Genomic DNA, 20776 nt, shown 5'->3' on the forward strand with positions numbered 1-20776 from the left:
GGGACCTGCCAAGAGAGGCACCTTTATGTGGCATGCATCCAGGCACTTGTAGCAAGCGTCAGGCATCCTGGTAGTAGTTGTTGAAGTTGATGCGCAACAGGAAGTCCTCCAGGTGGGGCTGGTAGCCTCGGTTCACCAGCTTGGTCACCACTGTGGGAAGGGCAGTAAGTAGCTGGGTGGGACCCTGCCCTGCTGCCCCAAAGCCCACGGGCCAGTGGGGGACAGCTCACCTTTGAAGAGGAAGTGGGAATAGTACTTGAAGGTATTGTAAGACTGCTGCATGAGGGCAAAGTTGGGGTGCTCAGCACCACAGGGGCCAGCCGGGCCCCAGGGCTGGGAGATGAGCTGGCTGCGGAACTTGAGAACCAGGCTGAAGACACTGTGGATGATGTTCATGACTGGCGCCGCCTTCTCCGTCAGCAGGCCCCTGGGGAGCAAGGGCCAGTGCCACTTATGGGTGGCCCAGCCTCAGGACAACCCTGGTGCCCATCCTCCCCTGCGTCCATGCCTCACCTGAAGACGGCCTTGTGCAGGTACTCTGCATGGGCACGTTGTATCTCCTCGAGGTCACCCACTGTGGCCAGCCTGGCCCGGAACTCACACCAGGTGACGTGCAGGATCTGGTTGGCGATGTAGCCCTGGATGACCTTCACGAAGTGCTGCATCTCGTGTTTGAAGAGCTGCAGCTGGCGGAACTGCACAGAACCTGCCACTGGACTCACCAGGGCTGCACAGAGGACGGGGATAAGTAGCTGCTGCCCTAGCCACTGGAAGCCCAGAGGCACAGCTGGGGCTAAACCTCACCTGTGCGCTTGAGGTGGAAGCAGACGTCCTTGAGTGTCCACATCATGAGCTTCAACTGTAGCAGGAAGGAGAAGATGCCACTATATCGGCTCAAGCAGCTCTCGGTGATGATGATGTTGAGGGGCCAGTCAACCTGTGTGAGAAGGGCCTCAGCATACCTGGCAGGACAGCCCCAACGTGCCAGCCTGTCCTGCCCATACCTCAAGCTCTGCTGACCTTGTACCTGAGCTCCAGGCAGCTCAGCACGTCCGGGGCATTGGGGATGAAGGCCTCGGGCAGAAACTTGAGGGCAAAGGAGAGGTTGGCCGCGAGTGGGGAGTCACCATGCAAGCTGTACTGCAGTGCCTTGCGCAGCACCGCGTTGAGCACCAGTGGGTTGAGGAGCTCCCCAGGCGTCTGCCCCGCACCTAGCTGTGGGAGAGGACACAGGGTCCTAATGCAGTCCAGCCACCACCCTCAAGCATCACCCTTGTACCCCAACACAGGGCTCACCTTTTCAAAGAGCAGGTCGCTTAGGGACTGTGCAAACTCCCCATCCTCCATTAGCAAAAAGTGCCTCAGTGCCTCAAAGTGTGCCTCTAGCTGGAGCTCCACGAAGAAGTAGTCCACCGCAGCCTTGTTCACCAGGGAGATGCTAGCAGAGCAATCGGTCAGCGGTGATCAGCACCAGCCAGGAGGTGGGTGGGGCCAAACAGTGGGCAGGGCTGCATGGGCAGATACTCACTGGGCTGCCAGTGGTGCGGTGACCGAGTGCTTCATGAGCACTGGCAGTGGGAGCAGCTCACTCAGCTGCACTGCAGTCTCATCCGTGATTTCGTCGATGCCTGATGGGCCCTGGGTATCTTCGGGGAGGGCAAAGGCCCGGGGAAGCCCATGGTGTAAAAGGCGGGCAACAGTAGGCTCTGCTGTGGGGGTGACAAAGACTGCGGTCCACCCCAGGGACATGCCGCTGGGCACCCACCTGCCCACCATGGCCAACCCACTCACACATGGCTTCGTAGCTGTCCGGGTACTGCTCCAAGTGGTACTTCCCCACCAGGCCTGCCAGGTAGGCCTGCTCGCTGTCCTGGTGCACAGCCACTGCCCTCTCCTCCAACTCCTCTGCCTCCTCACCAGAGCTAGGGCTGTTCTGTGGAGCTGCACCTTCCTAAGACAACCCAGCTTCAAGACACCTGCCTCTTCCCCTTATCCAAAAGAGGAAGGACAGGTGACTCCCTGCCCATGCAAGGCCAGGCAAGGGTGGCCTACACAGTGTGCTCCCCCACCCTGAACCCCCAACCTCATCTGCCCTGACCTGTGAGCTTGAAGGCTGGCTTGGAGAGCAGTCATCAGAGTCCCCACTCCTCCCTGGGCCTGAGTGACACAAATGGAATGGGAGGTGGTGTCTAAGCCAAGTGCCTGCTGTAGGCAGAACTCCAGTCCCCATGAGAAGTCTTCACCCTTTCTCCCTACCCCTCCTGGACCCAAAGACTCCACCAGTGACAGGACAGCACTGTGGTCCCACTGACCTGGCTCTTCAGGGATGCTGTCTCTCAGAGCATCAGGTGTGGCCACAGCAGATGGCAAAGCCTGGAGGCCACTTTCTTCTCTGGGGCCAGAGCCAGCCACTGGAGTGCTGTCTGAGGCCAGTTCTGCCAGCAGCCGTGGCTCATGTTCCCAGGCAGGGTTCTGTGCTCCCAAGCTGAGGCTTGACTGGGACATGTGGTCAGGGGGGCTCTGAAGGGGCCTGGGTATATTGGGTGGGGCTTCCTCCGGGTGCACCCCCAGTGTCACCTGGGACTGAGACACGTGCCCATGGATGTTCCACCGTGGCCGGGAGGGCACCACATCCCACACGTTCTCCCCCACCCTGATGCTGGCATCAGACACATGTCCATGGACGTTCCACCGTGGCCGGGAGGGCACAACATCCCACACGTTCTCCCCTACCCTGATGCTGGCGTCAGACACGTGTCCATGGACGTTCCACCGTGGCCGGGAGGGCACCACATCCCACACGTTCTCCCCCACCCTGATGCTGGCGTCAGACACGTGTCCATGGACGTTCCACCGTGGCCGGGAGGGCACCACATCCCACACGTTCTCCCCCACCCTGATGCTGGCGTCAGACACGTGTCCATGGACGTTCCACCGTGGCCGGGAGGGGGCTGCTCTAGAGGTATAACCAGCTGTGAGAATACCACCCTCTGACATATGCCCAGAGGGCTGCCCCAGGGCCTGGCTGCTCCCTTCCTGTGGGGGATTGCTGCTGGGCAGGAGTGGGTAAGGCAGACCCAACTGTCCATCCCCAGATGCACAAGTATCCAGCTGCAGGTGAGTGTCCCCCCACAGCTGTAGCCCCTCACAGCCCAAGCTGCCTCCTACCATCTGGAGGGACTCTGGGGAGGCCGAGGTGACCACTGCTGGCCTCAGGATAGTTCTGAAATCATACTCCTGTGGCTGAGAGGACCCTGTGCCTGCCGTTGTAGACGGAGCCAAGGGGGGCAGGTCTGAGCCAATGGTCTGCAGTGCCTCCTCCAGGACAGGGGCCACAGTATCCATAGGCTGTTCAGCACCCTGGCCTGTGGGCAGGAAATCTTGGATGCTGAAGCTTGCAGAGAATGGGCCCATCACTTCCATCTGCCCTGGCTGTGAGCCTGCTCCCAGCTCTGAGCTGCAGGCCCCCACTGCTAGAGGCTCGAGGACCTGTGGCATCAGCTCGCTCAGCCTGCTCGGGCCATCCAAGGCAGCCACATGCTGCTCTGAAGACCCAGAATGACAGCTGTCACCTCCATCAGGGTGCTCGGGACCTGGAGACAAGGCCTGAAACATAAGTACACATTGGTCTCTCCAGTTATCTGGCTGTCTCCAAGTTCAGTTCTACAACCAGCACCAAAACCTATCAAGTGGGGGGCTGTGGGGACACAAGACAGACACCTGCTGGGCTCCCTGAGCAACACGCTACCTGCCCTGGATCCTGCCTCAGCCCCTCACCTGGGAGCATGCACTTGGGAGAGAAGTCAGTGGTTCCTGGGGCTTCCCCTCAGACAAGTCTTTCAGCATAGCCTGAAATGTAATTAGCAGGAAGTGAGGCAGTAGAACCAACATTGAGCCCTTGCCCAGAGCCTCTACACCCATGGGCCACAACTGCCTAGAGCAGGGGTCCCCAAACTTTTTACACAGGGGGCCAGTTCACTGCCCCTCAGACCGTTGGAGGGCCGGACTATAAAAAAAACTATGAACAAATCCCTATACACACTGCACATATCTTATTTTAAAGTAAAAAAACAAAACGGGAACAAATACAATATTTAAAATAAAGAACAAGTAAATTTAAATCAACAAACTGAACAGTATTTCAATGGGAACTATGGGCCTCTCACTGACCACCAATGAAAGAGGTGCCCCTTCCGGAAGTGCGGCGGGGGCCGGATAAATGGCCTCAGGGGGCCACATGCGGCCCGCGGGCCGTAGTTTGGGGACCCCTGGCCTAGAGAGTGCTCAGAGCCCCTTCCTAGCCACGTCTCCCCTAGAAGGGTGCACAAGTCTGCATGAAGTTTGAGGGGGTTCCAAGTCCCCCAAAGCCCAGGGGAAGAGCTACCCCCTGAAACATACCTGAATGTGCTCCTGATCTTCTAAGAGAAAGTGAACCCGTGCGCTCGCCAGTTTGTGCCTCTGGATTTTCCACAGCGCCTTCTGCTCTCGACGAGCTGCCTCTGCAGACAACTTGCTATAATGGTCAACCAGCGCCTGCCTGAAGCCACATCCAGAGAGAACTGGTCACCAGTCACCCCACACTAGACAGTTGGCTCCTCACAGGGATGGCTGTCCATGGCAGAAACGCCCTGATGGGTGGTCTGTATGCACAGCCTGGCACCTTCCCCAGGCCACCAACTGGTCCCTCTGTGCCCCACAGATCCTATCAGGGCCTTGCCTTGTTGTTCCACCCACCATACTTGGAGCCCCTGGGGAACAGGTGCCCAACCAGAGCTTGGCTGAACACCAGAATGAGCCACTACACAGCCTGAGGCAAAGAACCCAAGGCCTCCCTTCCTCAGCTTTATTGAAAGAACAGCATCTACCCACACGCACATGCATGTACATGTGTACATATACACACAGAGACATATACATATGCAGCAGACGTGTGTACACAGACACATGTGCACATATCACTCTGGCTCCAGGTCACCGTTCTATAAACAGTATCTGAGGTCAGGACACCAAGGCTATGAGCTGAAAGGGACAGCCCCTCTCACAAAGACCCCCCTCAAGAGGCCAGCTCTGCTCCCAGCTTATAGGAAATGCAAGAGAGGGTGGCACAAGCTTGACATCATAAGAGAACAACTCTGGGATGCTGGTCTGGACAAGCTCCCCATCTCTGTCAGGCTGATAACAGGTTTAAATTAAATGAACAGGCACACCCATGTGCTCTGGAGCACAGCCCTGCCTTTCTTCCAACTTTCTCAGGTGAGTAACTCTGCTCTCTTTTTCCCAGCTCTAACAGTCCTGGTGAGATTTGCAATCAGGGGAGCAGCAGGCAGCAGTAGCTCATCATAGGCTCACCACCTGAACCTGACTCTAAGGCCCCCTTTCTTTGACTTTTCAGTGAGCTAACAGCAGCTCTTCCTTTGCTTACTTCTGTTACTGTGACTTTTACTTTTTGGTGAGTCCACACAGCCCAGCATACTCACTTCTTTCCTATAACCTTTCTAGGGAGCCAAAGTAGAATGCCACCTAGGCTTTTTCCTGTTGCTTCTTCTAACCGAAACCCTTCCTTTGTCACTGTCCCCAACTTTTTTTTTAATTTTTTTAAAATTCATTTTAGAGAAAAAAGAAAGAGAAAGAAGGGAAGAGCAGGAAGCATCAACTCTCATATGTGCCTTGAATGGGTAAGCCCAGGGTTTTGAACTGGCGATCTCAGCGTTCCAGGTCGACGCTTTATCCACTGCGCCACCACAGGTCAGGCCTGTCCCCAACCTTAATAAACATATTCTCAAAATAATTAAATGAACAGGAGCTGTTTAACTTAGAGACAAAGAGGAGGGACAAGCAAGCATAGTATACAGACCTGCCTGGACTCCAATCAACACAGACCAACCACAAGCAGACATTCTGGGGCAGCTAAGGACACCTGAACATGCCAACGTCCACATCCAGAAGCACTGAGGCCAAGTGAATGCTGGGAGTCAAGAAAACTACTTGAAATTTTTCAAAATAAAAAGTAAAATGACCGTCACTAAGATCAAAGCAGTTATGGGGCCCCTGCCGTGCCCTCAGCCAAGGAGGGTCAGCCCAGAGTGACTGTCCCGCCCATTGCTGCCCTACCTCGTCTTCCTCTCCAGCTGCTCCTCCAGAGCCTTCAGCCTCTTCTCCTTATCGCGGAGTTCACGGGCATAGCTGAAGTCATCCTCCAGCTCCTCCTGCCTGGCTGCCCGGCGTCGCTGTACAACATGCCTTCATGTAGCCTCACTTGTTAAACCTGACCCCGTGAGCCGACCCCTGACCCCTGAAGCCAGACTACCTACCTCCTGGTCCTTCACAAACTGCTCTTTCAGCCTCTGAAACTGCTCTCGCTTCCGGGCATCCAAGGCCATCCGTTCAGAGATCTGCCGATCTGCATGGAGACAGAGAAGGCACCATTGTGAGGAGCCCCCAGCAGGCAGCCCCCAAAATCGGAAGGAGAACCTGAGACACACGCACCACTCAATGCACTCAGGACCCTGGACGCTGCTTCTCGGGCGTGGACAATTAACTCTTGTTTAGCAATTTCCATTCGTAATTCCTGGAAAAGACCATCAGTGAACATATCTTGACTCTCTGTCCCTTCCTCTGGGCTGGATGGCCACAAGGGGGTTGCTCAGACCCCAGAAGGGCTCCTCCAGGGACAGTGTCCAGCTGAGGGCAAGGTGCTCCATCCTAAGCAGTGACAAGGCTAGATCCTAGGGCAGCTGCCATGGTGTTGCACAGTGATCTGGGACTGAGACCCCAGGGCTGAGTGTGCTAGCCCTGGAGGGAACCAAGGAGCACAGGGAGTGACTTCCCTGTGGGGATGGAGGACCAGTTCCTTCTCCAGCTCCCAGTCAGCTCTGGGAAGAGAAAGAGGACAGAACTCCTGCCCTGGGCATTCCCCACCCAGACACACCCCCAGGACAGAGAACACCAGGGGCAGCACTGTCTCCCACACCCCACATCCAGCACCCCTTGGAGGGGAGGAGGGTGTGAGGGAAGCCCCCAGGGCCATGATCCTCACACCTTCTCCTCCTTGCTGATGGAGCTATGGCGTGCCACCCTCTCCATCCGCCCCACGTAGATGGCACAGTCCTTCTCAATCTCCTTCAACTCCTCGAGGGAGAAAATCACTGAGATCCGGGGTACAGGAACATCAGACCAGCAGAGGTAATGCTGTCAAAGAGGGAGAAACCACCATGAGCTCTGTGACACGTGGCCCCATACCCAGCTCTATTTCTGTGCTTCTGGTCACCATGCAGAGTTCACTTCTCAACCAAGGGGAATGAATCCTCCACAGCTTCAAAGACACCAAACAGGCTGTGTGGGGTCTCTGCCCAGGCCCAGGCTCCCTGCAGCAGAGGCAGGTCTGAACCCAGGGACAACCTTCAGAAGCAGCTGCGAGGACCTGGAGGTCCTGAGCCTCTCTCATCAGAGGACCAGGCACTGAGGTCAGCCCACACAGGATAGACCGGGCCCTACTCCATGCCTCCCCAGAGCCCATCTCCAGGGAGCTCCTGGGCACTCCCTGCTACGAGCTAACCTGCACAGTCCCTGAACCTGGCTCCTCCTCTGCCCTGACCCTGCCCAGGCCCACAGCGGCCCCTGGTCTGGTCTCTACTCGCTGTTTCTGCTGTCTGGAAACCCCAGGTCCACATGGCCGGCCCACCAGCCTCTCTGCTCAGATAGCAGACAGCACCTCCTCTCAGAAGCTGCCAGTCCATCCATACCCCACTGCTGCCACCTGGGCCTTGGCCATGTGGACACTGGCCCAGGCCTCCATCCAGGCTTCTGCTCCAGAGCACTGCCAACCCCCAGTCCAGGGAGACACAACTCCCTAAACCAGCCCATTCCATCTTCCTGTAGCACATCCCCACCCGCTGGGACATCTCCATAAAGAAGAAAGAGAGAAGAGCCCCCACCCCATCCCTCGGCCCCGGAAACCATCTTCGCTTTTCCTCCCATCTTTGAACAAGTGCCCAGAGACGGGAGACATTTGTGTCATGAAACACTGAGGAAGAAGTCACCATGATCCCAGTACCAATGCGCTGACCCAGAGCTGAGGACAGATGGCCAGGTCTAGGGATACAGGGCATGACAGATCTTGACCTCAGCTCCCAGGGGCCAGAGGGATGAGGGGCAGGGTAGGAGACAGTATGCTGCGGGGCTCATGTGGGGGACCAGCCTCACCCGAGGGCAGCAGAGCTTCAGCAGGTTAATGGTCTTCCCACACACGTACACGTCATGAGCAATGTGCTTCAAGAATGCGGGCACGCAGTCCTCCACCTCCTTGGAAATGAGCACGTAGCCATGGGTCCAGTAAGACTTGTCTGAGAATGGGACAAGACATAGCTGGCCTGTGACTGTGACCACCAACTCACCTGATGGCACTGAGGCCCAGCCTACCAGCTAGCCACCACCTACCTCTGAAGCCCAGGTACTCATGGTTCACCTGGATCATGAACTCGCCATAAACATCTCTGAAGACCCCACTGTACACCCAGTCATGGATGAATCTGCCAGGGTGGGAGGGCCAGCAGTGAGGTGGGCATGGCTGGCACCACGATGGGCATGACAGCCATGGGTCGAGGGGTCTACCTAGGGTGCCCAATCCAAGCACCTCCCCCACTGGGTCCTCCCCCTCCCCATCTCACATCCCTGCTGTCAGCAGGTGTCTGACAAGGGAATGCAGCTCAAATATCTGGTAAGACTGAGTGTAGCCCCACCCCACCCCAGGCTCCACTGCCCACCGTGTGTAGGGCTCGCAGCTGATCTTAAGCAGGGACAGCAGCACCGGGTAGTGTTCATTGCTACAGTTATCCAGGGCCTCCTGGTAGAGGTAGGAGAGCAGCTTTACCCCCTAAAGACAGAAAAGGAAGGGGGCTCGATGGATGCATGGGACCCTGAAGCCCCACCCAGGTGGCCACGCTCAGCCACATCCCTTTTCTTGGAGCCTCCACAACTCACAGTGGGGAACGCCATCCTGGACTCTCCTCCACAGGTGCCGACACCACAGAGCTCAGCCAGGTACCTAGACACAGAGGCCAGGTTAGAGCAGGTACTCAGATTCCCTAGACCAGGTGAGAACAGGTGAGCAGAATGTGTCGCAGGCCCTTCCCTCCCCATCTTCACACTCTGGTTTTAAAACCAGCTGCATTTCAGGATCTCAGATTTCAGCTTCCTGCTAGGTCCCTCTCCAGGTACCCATGCACCTTCACCTCCTTCCCAGGCTCAGCCAGGGCTCGGTCACTCAGTACTGACCTTCCCTCGCACCTGGGCTCTATTCCCCCTACATCACCCAGGTTGCCACCTCTGGCCCAGATGACACTAAGCCCCCTCTCAGGCCCCTCATCCTGTCTACCCACTGTAGTCCACACAGCTCCACAGCATCCCCAGGCCCTCACCTCCTTTACTGTGCCCCACCTCCATCCCTTGGGGCCTCCACACACCTCTCCTTTCCCTCTGCACTCTCCTCCCCAGGCCCTAGCCCTCACTCTATTCTCCACATGGCACTTGCCAACAGGCACCTGTGTGGGCTAACTGGTTCCTGAGTGCCAGAGCCAGGTCTATGAGGACCCCATGTGCCCTTCAGGTGGGAGTCCCTGCCATGGTAGGCCGCAGTCAGGCACACACACAGTACCCAGCACCTGGAGAACTCAGCTGGTGCAAAGACTGTTCAGACGCCTACCAGGAAGGCTATCTCCAGGCCCCCAGCCAGCCCCCATGCTCAGCTGCTGTGCTGTGGCTCACCTGAGCTGCCGGCCCAGCTTCTTGAAGAGAAAGCCAATGGTGAGGAGGCTCAGAGTGGGAGGCGTGGAGAGGACGCAAGCCCGGTAATACTGCAGGTACCTCCTCAGGCCGCTGGTGAAGGCCTGTGGGGCAAGGGGACTGAGAGGAGGGCGACTGGGCACACAGACACAGTCACCCAGCTCAGGACTTGAAGGATACACTGGTGCTGAGGAGAGAGAGGGCCTGGCTGCCATCACCTAACCCTGGGCTCCATTCCCCAAGGAACTGGCACCTGTGGGTCATGCCCAGACCCCCCAGCCCAGCTGGAAGGACCTGAGCCCTCTGCAAATCCTGTCCCTGCAGCCAGGAACAGCCACAGCAGGAAACTGGAAGCAGTGGGCCTTGGGGGGATTCTGGCAAGGGTGGCCAGGCACTGCACACAGAAGCTGACTGAGAGGGCCTCTAGCTGTCAAAGCACAGGGCTCAGTGACACATGCGCACCAGGCGACATCACAGCAGCATAGCCCCAGCTCAACTCACACCTTCACAGGACATCTGCAGGAAACGCTCCAGAACCAGCAAGAAGACCACTGTCCTGCCCTCAGGTCCTAGATGGCAGAGCAGTCCTGCCTGTGTCAGTGTCATTCCCTGTCCTCCATAAGCCTAGTCTACACCTGAGCCTCATCATGTCCCCTCAACTGGCCGTCTGCAGTGCCAAAATGTGAAGGGGCCATGCAGCCTCGCCCCCACAGGCTGTGCTGCCCTGCCTCCTCCGCCCCTCTCCCTGAAGGCTCTGTCAGTGCTCCCAGAATGCCCTGCTCAGCTAGCTGCCTATCCCTCCCATGAAGCTGTACTCCTGTCCTGGGAGACTGTACCCTGCACAGGGACAGCTGAAAGGCTTTCAGGGAGACCTGCTCAGCCCCAGCTCCTGTAACTCCACTTGCCCAATAAGGAAAATCCACTGTGTCAATTGCCATGCAACTTGCTGAAAACCTGGTGGGAAACAGCCCTGTGTGCCCACCCCATACTACCTGGTCCTTACCCCAGGCCCCCCAAATGTGGACCACACCTGCCTCCCACTATCCTGTAGCCCAAACGTGTCTGCCCAGGTTTCCAGTGAAGTGACAATGTTGAAACCTCCCGGTCCTGAGGAGTAACCATCATACTCCCATTACAAGGGAATGGTTGCAGTGGTGCTGGGACAGGATCTGAGGCTGTTTTTTCCAGACCATGTGCACAGGTCTCAGGAGAGGCTGTGACGGCGCCTACCTGGAACACGAGGCCCTTGCTGCACCAGGCGTCCAGAACAGGCTGCAGAGAGAAGTTGCTCAGGCGTGCGTAGTGGGTCCCACACTCAGCCACCTCTGAGAGGAGGCTGCTGATGCTCTCAGGGGACGTTCCAGATACATGGATGCCCCGCTTCACCATGAAGGCCTGAGTCAGCTGGAGAGGGCAAAAGAGAGCTCCCTGAGGCCAGACATCTAGGACCCCTTCCACCATGCACCAGCCACGACTCTGCCCAAAGGGCCCAAGACTGAGTGTTCCAACCCAAGACAGACAAACAGGAAGGTCCAAAGGCAAAAGCAGATGGCCACATATCATACCCACCCAGCTGTCCCATCCCTAGTAATGGAGACATACAGAAACAAGGTGTCATTTCCCACTGACCACACTGTAATACATGTGTAAAAGGTCAACCCATTTGTGGAAAGCATGCAGGGAGACAGGGTGCCCTCCATGCCACATGAGAAGTGCACATGGCCCTGGCCAGCTGGCTCAGTGGCAGAGCGTCAATCTGGCATGTGGATGTCCCGGGCTCAATTACCGGTCAGGGTACACAGAAGAGCCCATCTGCTTCTTCCCTTATCCTCTTGCTTCTCTCTATATATATTTCTTCCCTCCCTGCAGCCATAGCTCCATTGGAGCAAGTTGGCCCTGGGCGCTGAGGATGGCTCCATGGCCTCAGCCTTAGGCAGTAAGAAGAGCTCAGTTGCTGAGCAAGGGAGCAATACCCCAGATGGGCAGAGCATCGCCCTCTAGTGGGCTTGCCAGGTCAATCCCAGTCAGGGTGCATGCAGGAGTCTGTCTCTCTGCCTCCTCTCCTCTCACTGAATAAAAAAAAGAATAATAAAAAAGAAAAAGAATAAAATACTTAGAGATAAATTTAACCAAGGAGGCAAAAGGCTTATTACAGTAAAAACTGTAAAACTTTGCTGAAACAAATTAAAGCCTAAATGAATGAAAAGACATCCCATGTTCATGGACTAAAATATTTAGCATTGTTAAGATGACGGTAATACCCAAAGCAATCTATAAATTCAATGCAACCCCCCATCAATATCCAATGGCGTTTTTTGCAGAGATAGAAAAACCTATTCTAGCCTGACCAGGTGGTGGCGCAGTGGATAGAGCATCGGACTGGGATGCCGAGGGCCCAGGTTCGAGACCCCAAGGTTGCCAGCTTGAGCGTGGGCTCATCTGGTTTAAGCAAAAGTTCACCAGCTTGGACCCAAGGTCACTGGCTCTAGCAAGGGGTTACTCAGTCTGCTGAAGGCCCGCAGTCAGGGCACATGTGGGAAAGCGGTCAATGAACAACTAAGGTGTTACAACACGCAACGAAAGCCTAGTGATTGATGCTTCTCATCTCTCCGTTCCTGTCTGTCTGCCCCTATCTATCCCTCTCTCTGACTCTCTCTCTGTCTCTGTAGGGAAAAAAAAAGAAAGAAAAATCTATCTAAAATTCATATGGAAATGCAAGGGGCCCTTAATAGCTAAAGCAATCCTGAAAACGAAGAAAAAAGCTGGAGGACTCACACCTCCCAAGTTCAAAACTTACTACAGAGCTATACTAACCACTAATCAACCACTGTAGTCCTGGGATAAAGACAAACATACAGACCAATGGAACAAAACAGAAAACTCAGGAATAAACCCCCACATACAGGATCAATTAATTTTCAACAAGGGTACCAAGACCATTCAATGGGAAAAGAATGCTTTTCAACAAATGATGCTGGGAACACTGGCTATCTACATAAACTCAAAAGAAGTGAAAGCAGGACCCAAACAGAGATCTGCACACCGATGTTGACAGCAGTATGACTCAGAACAGCCAAGAGGTGGGAGCAAACAAGTGTCCATCAAGGGATGATGGTAAACCAAAACACAGTGCATACATATGTTGAATCCTGCTCAGCCTTAAAAAGGAAAGATTTTCTAACCCGTAGAATGACATGGGTAATGCTTGAGGACACTGTGCTCACTGACATGAGCCAGACACAGAAGGACACATAGTATAGTCTACTGATATGAGGCACCCCAAAGAATCACATTCATAGAGACAGAAAGCAGATGGTGGTGCCGGGGGACGGGGATAGGGTTAGTGTTTAACAGGAACTGGCTTCATTTGGGAAAATGGAAAGTTCTGGAGATGATGGTGGTGATGGCCACACAACAATGTGAATGTAACTAATGCCGTGGCCCTGCACTCTACTCTTAAGTGGTCATGATAGTATGTTTTAAGTCATATAACAAAACATTATGAGGCTATAAAAACGAGATTCTAGAACCATCTCCAGAGGGCAGCCCTCAGCAGCAGCATGGCCCGAGTGTGCCCTCTCAGGAGGAGGGGGCCCCAGAAACCTGTACAAGGCTTCACTTCCATCACTGCACTCACTTATGAGGCCCAGCAAGAGCAAAGGGCTGGGTAAGCTGCAGCTCCAGGCCCAGTGGGAGCAAGACCCCCAGCCAACTGGCCAGGAGAGATGTCCACAAAGTGCAAAAAGCCAGCAACAGTCACCATTCCAGGTGGCCCTTCCTGAAGGCCAGTCTGGGCTGTCCTCACACAGGACACTTGAAGGGAAAGGACAAGGACACGCTGGGTCTGTTTCTATTGTCTCACCAATAGCAATGAACATATTACTTTTGTGCAATATGCAAAAGGACATTAATAAATGAACAGTTTTTTATTTATTTTACAGAGACAGAGTTAGACAAGGACAGACAGACAGGAATGGACAAAGATGAGAAGCATCAATCTTTAGTTTTTCATTGAGACACCTTAGTTGTTCATTGATTGCTTTCTCATATGTGCCCTGACCATGGGGCTACAGCAGACCAAGTAACCCCTTGCTCAAGCCAGTGACCTTGGGTCCAAGCTGGTGAGCTTTTGCTCGAACCAGATGAGCCCACGCTCAAGCTGGCAACCTTGGGGTCTCGAACCTGGGTCCTCTGCATCCTAGTCCGATGGTCTATCCACTGCGCCACTGCCTGGTCAGGTGATAAATGAACAGATTTTAGAAACCATGTCAACACAATAAATTATAAAATAATAATAAAAAATATTTGTAAAAATAAGTAAATGAGCAGTTTTTAGAACTGAACAGAGAAACACATTGTGGTAGTTGCTGCAGAGCCGGCTTCCAGGCCCACCAGGCCCGGCCCTCAGGCTCAGTCTGAGGCCGTCCACTCACTGCACTGGCCTCCTCCTACCCTGTGGAGTGGTTGGGCTGTGCTGGCCAGCAGTCCTGCGCTGGTGCGATAGCCACATGCCAACACCCCTTACCTGGCAGAGCGGAAATGTGGTGGACACGACCCCAATCAGGACATTCAGCACATCCTTCACCAGCTCGCACTCCTTCACCAGCACAGGCTGTGCTGCCTGCGGGACGGCCCCGGCCAGCACCTGCAGCTCCCCTTGGTGCAGCCTGCAGAATCTGTCAAAGGTGTCCCTTCCCGCCTCAGTGAGATAGGGCTCCTCTCTGTAGCCAGGGGGGCTGTGGAGACAGAGTAACAGACACCTCAACTACATGAACAAAGGGCAGGAGAAAGTGACTCAATACAACAAAATGGCTAAGAAATATAGAGCGGGCGTGTATCTAACCAACCATCAGCCTCAGTCAGCTCTGCAGGCTCAGCACGAGCTGCACGGGATCCTATCCAGATAACTCGCAGAGCCCTCACCCATCAGCACCCACTGAGTGCATGTGGTGGTCTTCAGGACGACAACTTACTCACTCACAACATATCTTTATGTTAAAAACAAGCACAAGGTTTGCACACCCATGTGCACAGCAGCATATCCACAACAGCCCAAAGGTGGAAGCAGCCCAAGTGTCCATCGAAGGATGGATGAATTAAAAACACGGTCCACCCAAACAATGGAATACTATCCAGCCTTCAAATGGAAGGACATTCTGGGACCTGCTACAACAGAGACAAAGCTGGAGGGCATTGTGCTCAGTGAAATAAGCCAGACACAAAAGGACAAGTATTGTAGATTCCACTTATAGGAGGGCCCTGCAACAGGCAGATTCAGAAAGGATGGTGTTCCCAGGGGCTGGGGGCGAGATGAGGAGTTAAAAGTTTAATGGGACTGAGTTTCTGTTTGGGAAGATGGAAAGTTCTGGAGATGATGGTGGTGATGGCTACACAAGGTGAATGTATTTAATACCACTGAACTGTATACTTAAAAATGGTTACAGTGTTAAAGTTTATATCATGTATATTTTACAACCCCCTCCAAAGGAAAGCAAGATGGATAGACAGAGCAAAAAGTCTCATGAATTTTTAGCACAAAACAATATATCACTAGGTCTTGCAGAGTGTGCTCTGGACATAGGGCAATGGCCACAGGCTTTGCTCTGGAGGGTCATGTGCTGAGTTCACCCAGCACAGTCACATCGTTCAAAATTAGCCAAAAACACGGTACTTTTACATATTCATTTGAAAACCATCAACCTCTACTGAAAAGTATGAAAAAAACTGTCTTTTAAAATCCACTGGAAAAAGTAACTTCTTAATAAACAGAGGTCAGGATTACAGGCCTTTCTAAAACTTTCCTTCTCATTTTCAACAGCTGACTGGCTCTTTTGTCCTACCCTCCCCCAATTTTTTTTTTAGGTCTAGAAAATCAACAAGTATTTATTTTTCAAAGACAAAAGTCATTTTCCACAGGGTGGGTAACAGGCTTCAAGCTATTGTAATGTTGAGGGGTATCAGACCCCCAGCATGCTGCACCTCCACCACAGGCACAGTACACTAGATACAAGAACAATACGTCTCAGGCCCTGGCTGGTTGGCTCAGCAACAGAACATTGGCCTGGCGTGTGGAAGTCCCAGGTTTGATTCCAGGTCAGGGCACACAGGAGAAGTGCCCATCTGCTTCTCTACCCTTCCCCCTCTCCTTCCTCTCTATCTCTCTCTTCCCCTCCCGCAGCCAACACTCCATTGGAGTAAAAGTTGGCCCAGGCACTGAGGATGGCTCTATGGCCTCTGCCTCAGGTGCTAAAATGGCTCTGGTTGCAACGGAATGACAGCCCAGATGAGCAAGTATCGCCCCCTGGTGGGCATGCCGAGTAGATCCTGGTCGGGCGCATGCGGTAGTCCATCTGACTGCCTTCCTGCTTCTAACTTCAGAAAAATACAAAAAAAAAATACATTTCTGAACTCGTTAAAATCACAATACTTTTCAGCCGACAATACACCATACTGTGCTCTTCCCTCACAATTATCCAAATGCAGCCAAGTGCAGGGAAAACACGTGGCTCCTGCCCCCACTCTTCCAGGGTCACCCCAGCACCACCACACACCCCCATGACTCAGAGCCAAGGGAGAAAAACCCATGCAGGAAACCACCAAAATCAACTCGTCCTCACAGAGAACTCAGCCCCTAACAAAAAGAAAAGGCTTCCCTAGAATGGATGGCAGGCACAGAGCAACAGCAGAGGGCATCCTGCAGAACAACTGGCTCTCAGGGCCAGCACAGTGGGGGAAGGTCCTCCAGAGGACCAAGGCAGGGGCAGAGTTTACAGTCCTGGGGTTGTGCATGGACACGGAGTTCTGCTTATGGTGGGAACGCAGCTTCCCATAGCAGGAAATGAGCAGGCTGGGGATTAAATGAAAATGAGTTCTAGCGATTCAGCAAATAAACCTGAGTGAAAAGCCTCCATCCCCATTCAGGGAAGTCTGGAGAGACAAGCACGCTGCAGTCTCAGAGGCCCCTGGACCCGGATGAGCAGCGATCAGGGTAACACTGCTACGACCGCAACTGACCAGCTGGAGAGAACCACTCTCATCCTTCTGGATGTGATCAACAGTGGGCATGGAGAGTTTCCTTATCAGCACCCAAGCATGGGAGCATATATTCCAGCCCTGACCATTCACTTGCCACCCCACCGCAGACACCTCAACTGGGAGCCTTCATGGTAAGGACGTTAACTCAGGTGCCTTCGACGGCTTTAACTAGAAAGTGTGACCTGCAGAGTTGGTGGCCCAGTGGGAACCTCTGTGAAGCCTGAAGTCCTCGCCCCCAAGCATTTCTCTCAACTCCTGGAACAAAGACAATTCTGTGCACTAGCTTGACTGAAACTTGCAGGTCCCCCATCCAGTCACAGCAGCTTCTACAAGAGCCACCTGGGCTCTCTGGGTAAAGGCATGCTCATGTGCCAGAGGAAGGCAGTGCCTGTAATGGCAAAGGGGCACATACCAGCCGATTTGTTCCCAGCATCTCCGCTTGCTGACCTCGTAGGTGAGCACGGCGTCCCACAGGTCAATCTCAGGGGTTGTGCCCGGCTCAGACTGGGAGTCAGGAGTCAAATTGGATGCTGATTGGAACCCTTCATCTTCGGATGGATCCACACTCTGAGGCACCTGGAGACCAAGGGGAAAGAAGAAACATCATGTGTGCCTTTGGGACTGTTTCACCCACATGATGGGAATTCCGGACTTCTCTCCACATTTACTCATACCGGAAAGACCTAGCAGAATATTTCCTGTTTCTCTTGAGCAGATATGTACTATGAAGTATTTTTGCCTCCATTAAATTAGGAATTAAGGAATTACGTTAATTTACTAAGGTTATCAATTTTTTTTTTTCCTGTATTTTTCTGAAGCCAGAAACAGGGAGAGACAGTCAGACAGACTCCCGCATGAGCCTGACCCGGATCCGCCTGGCACGCCCACCAGGGGGCGATGCTCTGCCCCTTCGGGGCGTCACTCTGTTGCGACCAGAGCCACTCTAGCGCCTGGGGCAGAGGCCAAGGAGCCATTCCCAGCGCCCGGGCCATCTTTGCTCCAGTGGAGCCTCGGCTGCGGGAGGGGAAGAGAGAGACAGAGAGGAAGGAGAGGGGGAGGGGTGGAGAAGCAGATGGGCGCTTCTCCTGTGTGCCCTGGCCGGGAATCGAACCCGGGACTTCTGCACACCAGGCCGACGCTCTACCACTGAGCCAACCGGCCAGGGCCAAGGTTATCAATTTTTAATTTCACACAACACCTAAGCATCAATAACTTAAAATGAAATTTCACTTAAAATGAAATGTGTCCAAAATGGAAATTTCATTTTGAAGAACCCAGCATAAAAATCATACTACAGACAGAAAAATTTACATAGACCAAGATGTTCACTACAGCATGGTTTGTTTGCAAGAAACCTAAGTGTCTTGTAGTGCAGGAATGAATGAGCAATGACAGTGCATCCTTCGGCAACATTGATCAAACCACAAAATACCAAGTTCAATCATGATTTACTTAATGCTATAGGAAAAATTCCATTTTACAGGTGGGAAAAAGTATATAAAACTCCATGTATAGGCCTGAATAGGCAGTGGCGCAGTGGATAGAGCGTCAGACTGGGAGGCATAGGATCCAGGTTCGAAACTCCAAGGTCGCCGGCTTGAGCTCGGGCTCATCTGGTTTGAGCAAGGCTCACCAGCTTGAGCCCAAAGTCGCTGGCTTGAGCAAGGGGTCGCTCGCTCTGCTGTAGTCCCCCAGTCAAGGCACATATGAAAAAGCAATCAATGAACAACTAAGATGCCACAACGAAAAATTGATACTTCTCATCTCTCTCCCTTCATGTCTGTCCCTCTCTCTGTCTCTGTCACAAAAACAAAACAAAACAAAAACCTCCATGTATGGTACGGACACACATTTTATGCCACATGTGGCTACTGAACACTTGAAATGTGGCTTATATGACTGAGAAACTGAACTTTGTATTTCATTTTAATTGACTTAGGTTTAAGTAGCACCTGTAGAAGGCAGAATAACATAACAACATGCCTTGTCAGGTAAACATGAAAAGCAGCATGTTGCTTAGGCCTGTAGGTAGGCAGCGCTTTCCTAGCCAAGGAAGGTGGGTGCTTGCCAGCAGCCCAGCCTTGCCACAGTTCAGCCACCAAATGGCCTGGATTTAAGAGCTATTCTACCCTTCCCGCGACAAAAGAAAGGTCAGTGGAGACATTTCCAAAGGCCAGGGAGCCAGAGGCAGGAAAGCAGAACTCTACCTTGATGGCCAGTCCAGAGAGGTCTGCGCTGTCTGGCACCGGGGGCAAGTCCAGCCGTACATCCATGTCATATGTGCGACTGTGCACAAGAGCTCCGAAGAGTGAGACTCGGGTGTCTCTCTCAAACCTGTCACCACAAGGCTCACCATATGAGAAGAGATGGGAAGTGGACAGGCCAGTGCCCGGCGCGGCCTCCATCACCCGAAGCGCTTTCTGGATCATATCCTGACATAAATACTCCTCTCTGGAGATTAGAGATTGAATGTCCATCTCAAACACACTCAGGTCATAGCAGTCATAGCCACTGTAGGGAACATTTCTCCCAACATGCTTGTTATTTAAAAAGTAGTCTCGTTTCCGGGGTAATACTTGAGGGGGCCCACTGCCGGCCAGCTGAACCAGCAGGTCCAAAACCGACCCCACCTCTACCACTGGACAGCAAGGGGCTGCTTCAAGTTTCTCCACAAGCTCCTCCAGACGGTCAGCCTCCGGGCCCAGGCCACTCACTCTCAAGTCAAAGGACAGCATGAGGATTTTGTTTTTCACCGGGAGTCTTGAGACGACGGGCTGCACCTTAGGAGTCTCATCTTGGAAAAGATTCGTGAAGAGAGCATTATAGGCCACCCTCTTGAGGCTCTGCTTTGCCCTCCTGCGGTTCAGGCTGCCCTGGCCCAGATGAGCCTTCGAGGCTGGCAGGAGGGCCTCGCACAGGTCATCGAACAGCTGGGTGATGCTGGTCATGCCCACCCCTCCCAGCTCGGTTCGGCCTGACTGACAGGCGGCCTCCATTAACTTCGGCCGGAGGCTCAGAATGGGATTGTCCCGCGTCTGCGGTGGCCCTGCCCTCCCCAGCCGGCCCGCAGCAGCCTGCAGGGCGCCAGCGCGGCACCTGCCAGCCCGTACCCCGCAACTGGCAGCGGTCACAGAACCGTGACAAACCGAAGGAGACGCGCGCAGGCCGCACACAGCGAACACGGAGGCTTTGCACGCTCTGTCGGGGCCCTGAGAAAGGGCGGCTGGGAGAGACACCGCCCGCAGAGGGCCCCGCGGGGTCAGGCCTGCACGGCCGCCCGTTCACCCGGGGAAGAGAGCGCCACTGCAACTCCCGCCGCCGCGCGTCACTACCAAGCGACCCACAAACCCGCGGGAGCTATCGCGCCGTAATTGCGTCATGCGGGGGGCCGGCGGCCGTGTGGAGGGGGCGTGGCCTTGGTGGCAGCCGGCCGTGGAGCACTTCCGGCTTGGGTGGGAAAACAGAGGCTGAACGCTGAGGGTTCAGTAACGTTGGCAGAGTCAGACTTGCTTTTCTTTTCTTTTTTTTTTTTTTTTTTTTTTTTTTTTTTGTAGTTTTCTTAAGTTGGAAACGGGGAAGCAGTCAGACTCCCGCATGCGCCCGACCGGGATCCACCCGGCACGCCCACCGGGGGGCGATGCTCTGCCCATCTGGGGCGTCGCTCTGCCGCAATCAGAGCCATTCTAGCGCCTGAGGCAGAGGCCATGGAGCCATCCTCAGCGCCCGGGCCATCTTTGCTTCAATGGAGCCTTGGCTGCGGGAGGGGAAGAGAGAGACAGAGAGGAAGGAGAGGGGGAGGGGTGGAGAAGCAGATGGGCGCTTCTCCTATGTGCCCTGGCCGGGAATCGAACCCGGGACGCCTGCACGCCAGGCCGACGCTCTACCACTGAGCCAACCGGCCAGGGCCAGACTTTCTTTTAACCGTTTACTGATTGCAGTGGAGGGAGCCTGGGCCGGGCCT

At 54.1% G+C, this 20776-nt stretch overlaps 1 protein-coding gene across 1 annotated transcript; it reads right to left on the bottom strand.

Moving 5' to 3' along the window:
• Positions 1 to 13: 13 nt before the first annotated feature.
• Positions 14 to 20141, bottom strand: TUBGCP6 (tubulin gamma complex component 6). The gene is made up of 25 exons (XM_066358741.1): positions 19023 to 20141; positions 17228 to 17391; positions 14306 to 14516; positions 11011 to 11184; positions 9763 to 9884; positions 8980 to 9043; positions 8763 to 8872; positions 8437 to 8528; positions 8203 to 8342; positions 7039 to 7188; positions 6487 to 6568; positions 6312 to 6400; positions 6112 to 6227; positions 4399 to 4537; positions 3778 to 3849; positions 2313 to 3606; positions 2099 to 2157; positions 1792 to 1951; positions 1529 to 1709; positions 1297 to 1438; positions 1021 to 1215; positions 805 to 937; positions 514 to 727; positions 231 to 427; positions 14 to 150 (listed from the first exon to the last, which is right to left on the bottom strand). The coding sequence occupies exons 1-25, from the start codon at positions 19809 to 19811 to the stop codon at positions 59 to 61; spliced, it is 5181 nt and encodes a 1726-aa protein (XP_066214838.1). The 5' UTR covers positions 19812 to 20141; the 3' UTR covers positions 14 to 58.
• Positions 20142 to 20776: the final 635 nt, after the last annotated feature.

The sequence above is a fragment of the Saccopteryx leptura genome, chromosome 1 (assembly GCF_036850995.1).
Source record: "Saccopteryx leptura isolate mSacLep1 chromosome 1, mSacLep1_pri_phased_curated, whole genome shotgun sequence".
NCBI lineage: Eukaryota > Metazoa > Chordata > Mammalia > Chiroptera > Emballonuridae > Saccopteryx > Saccopteryx leptura.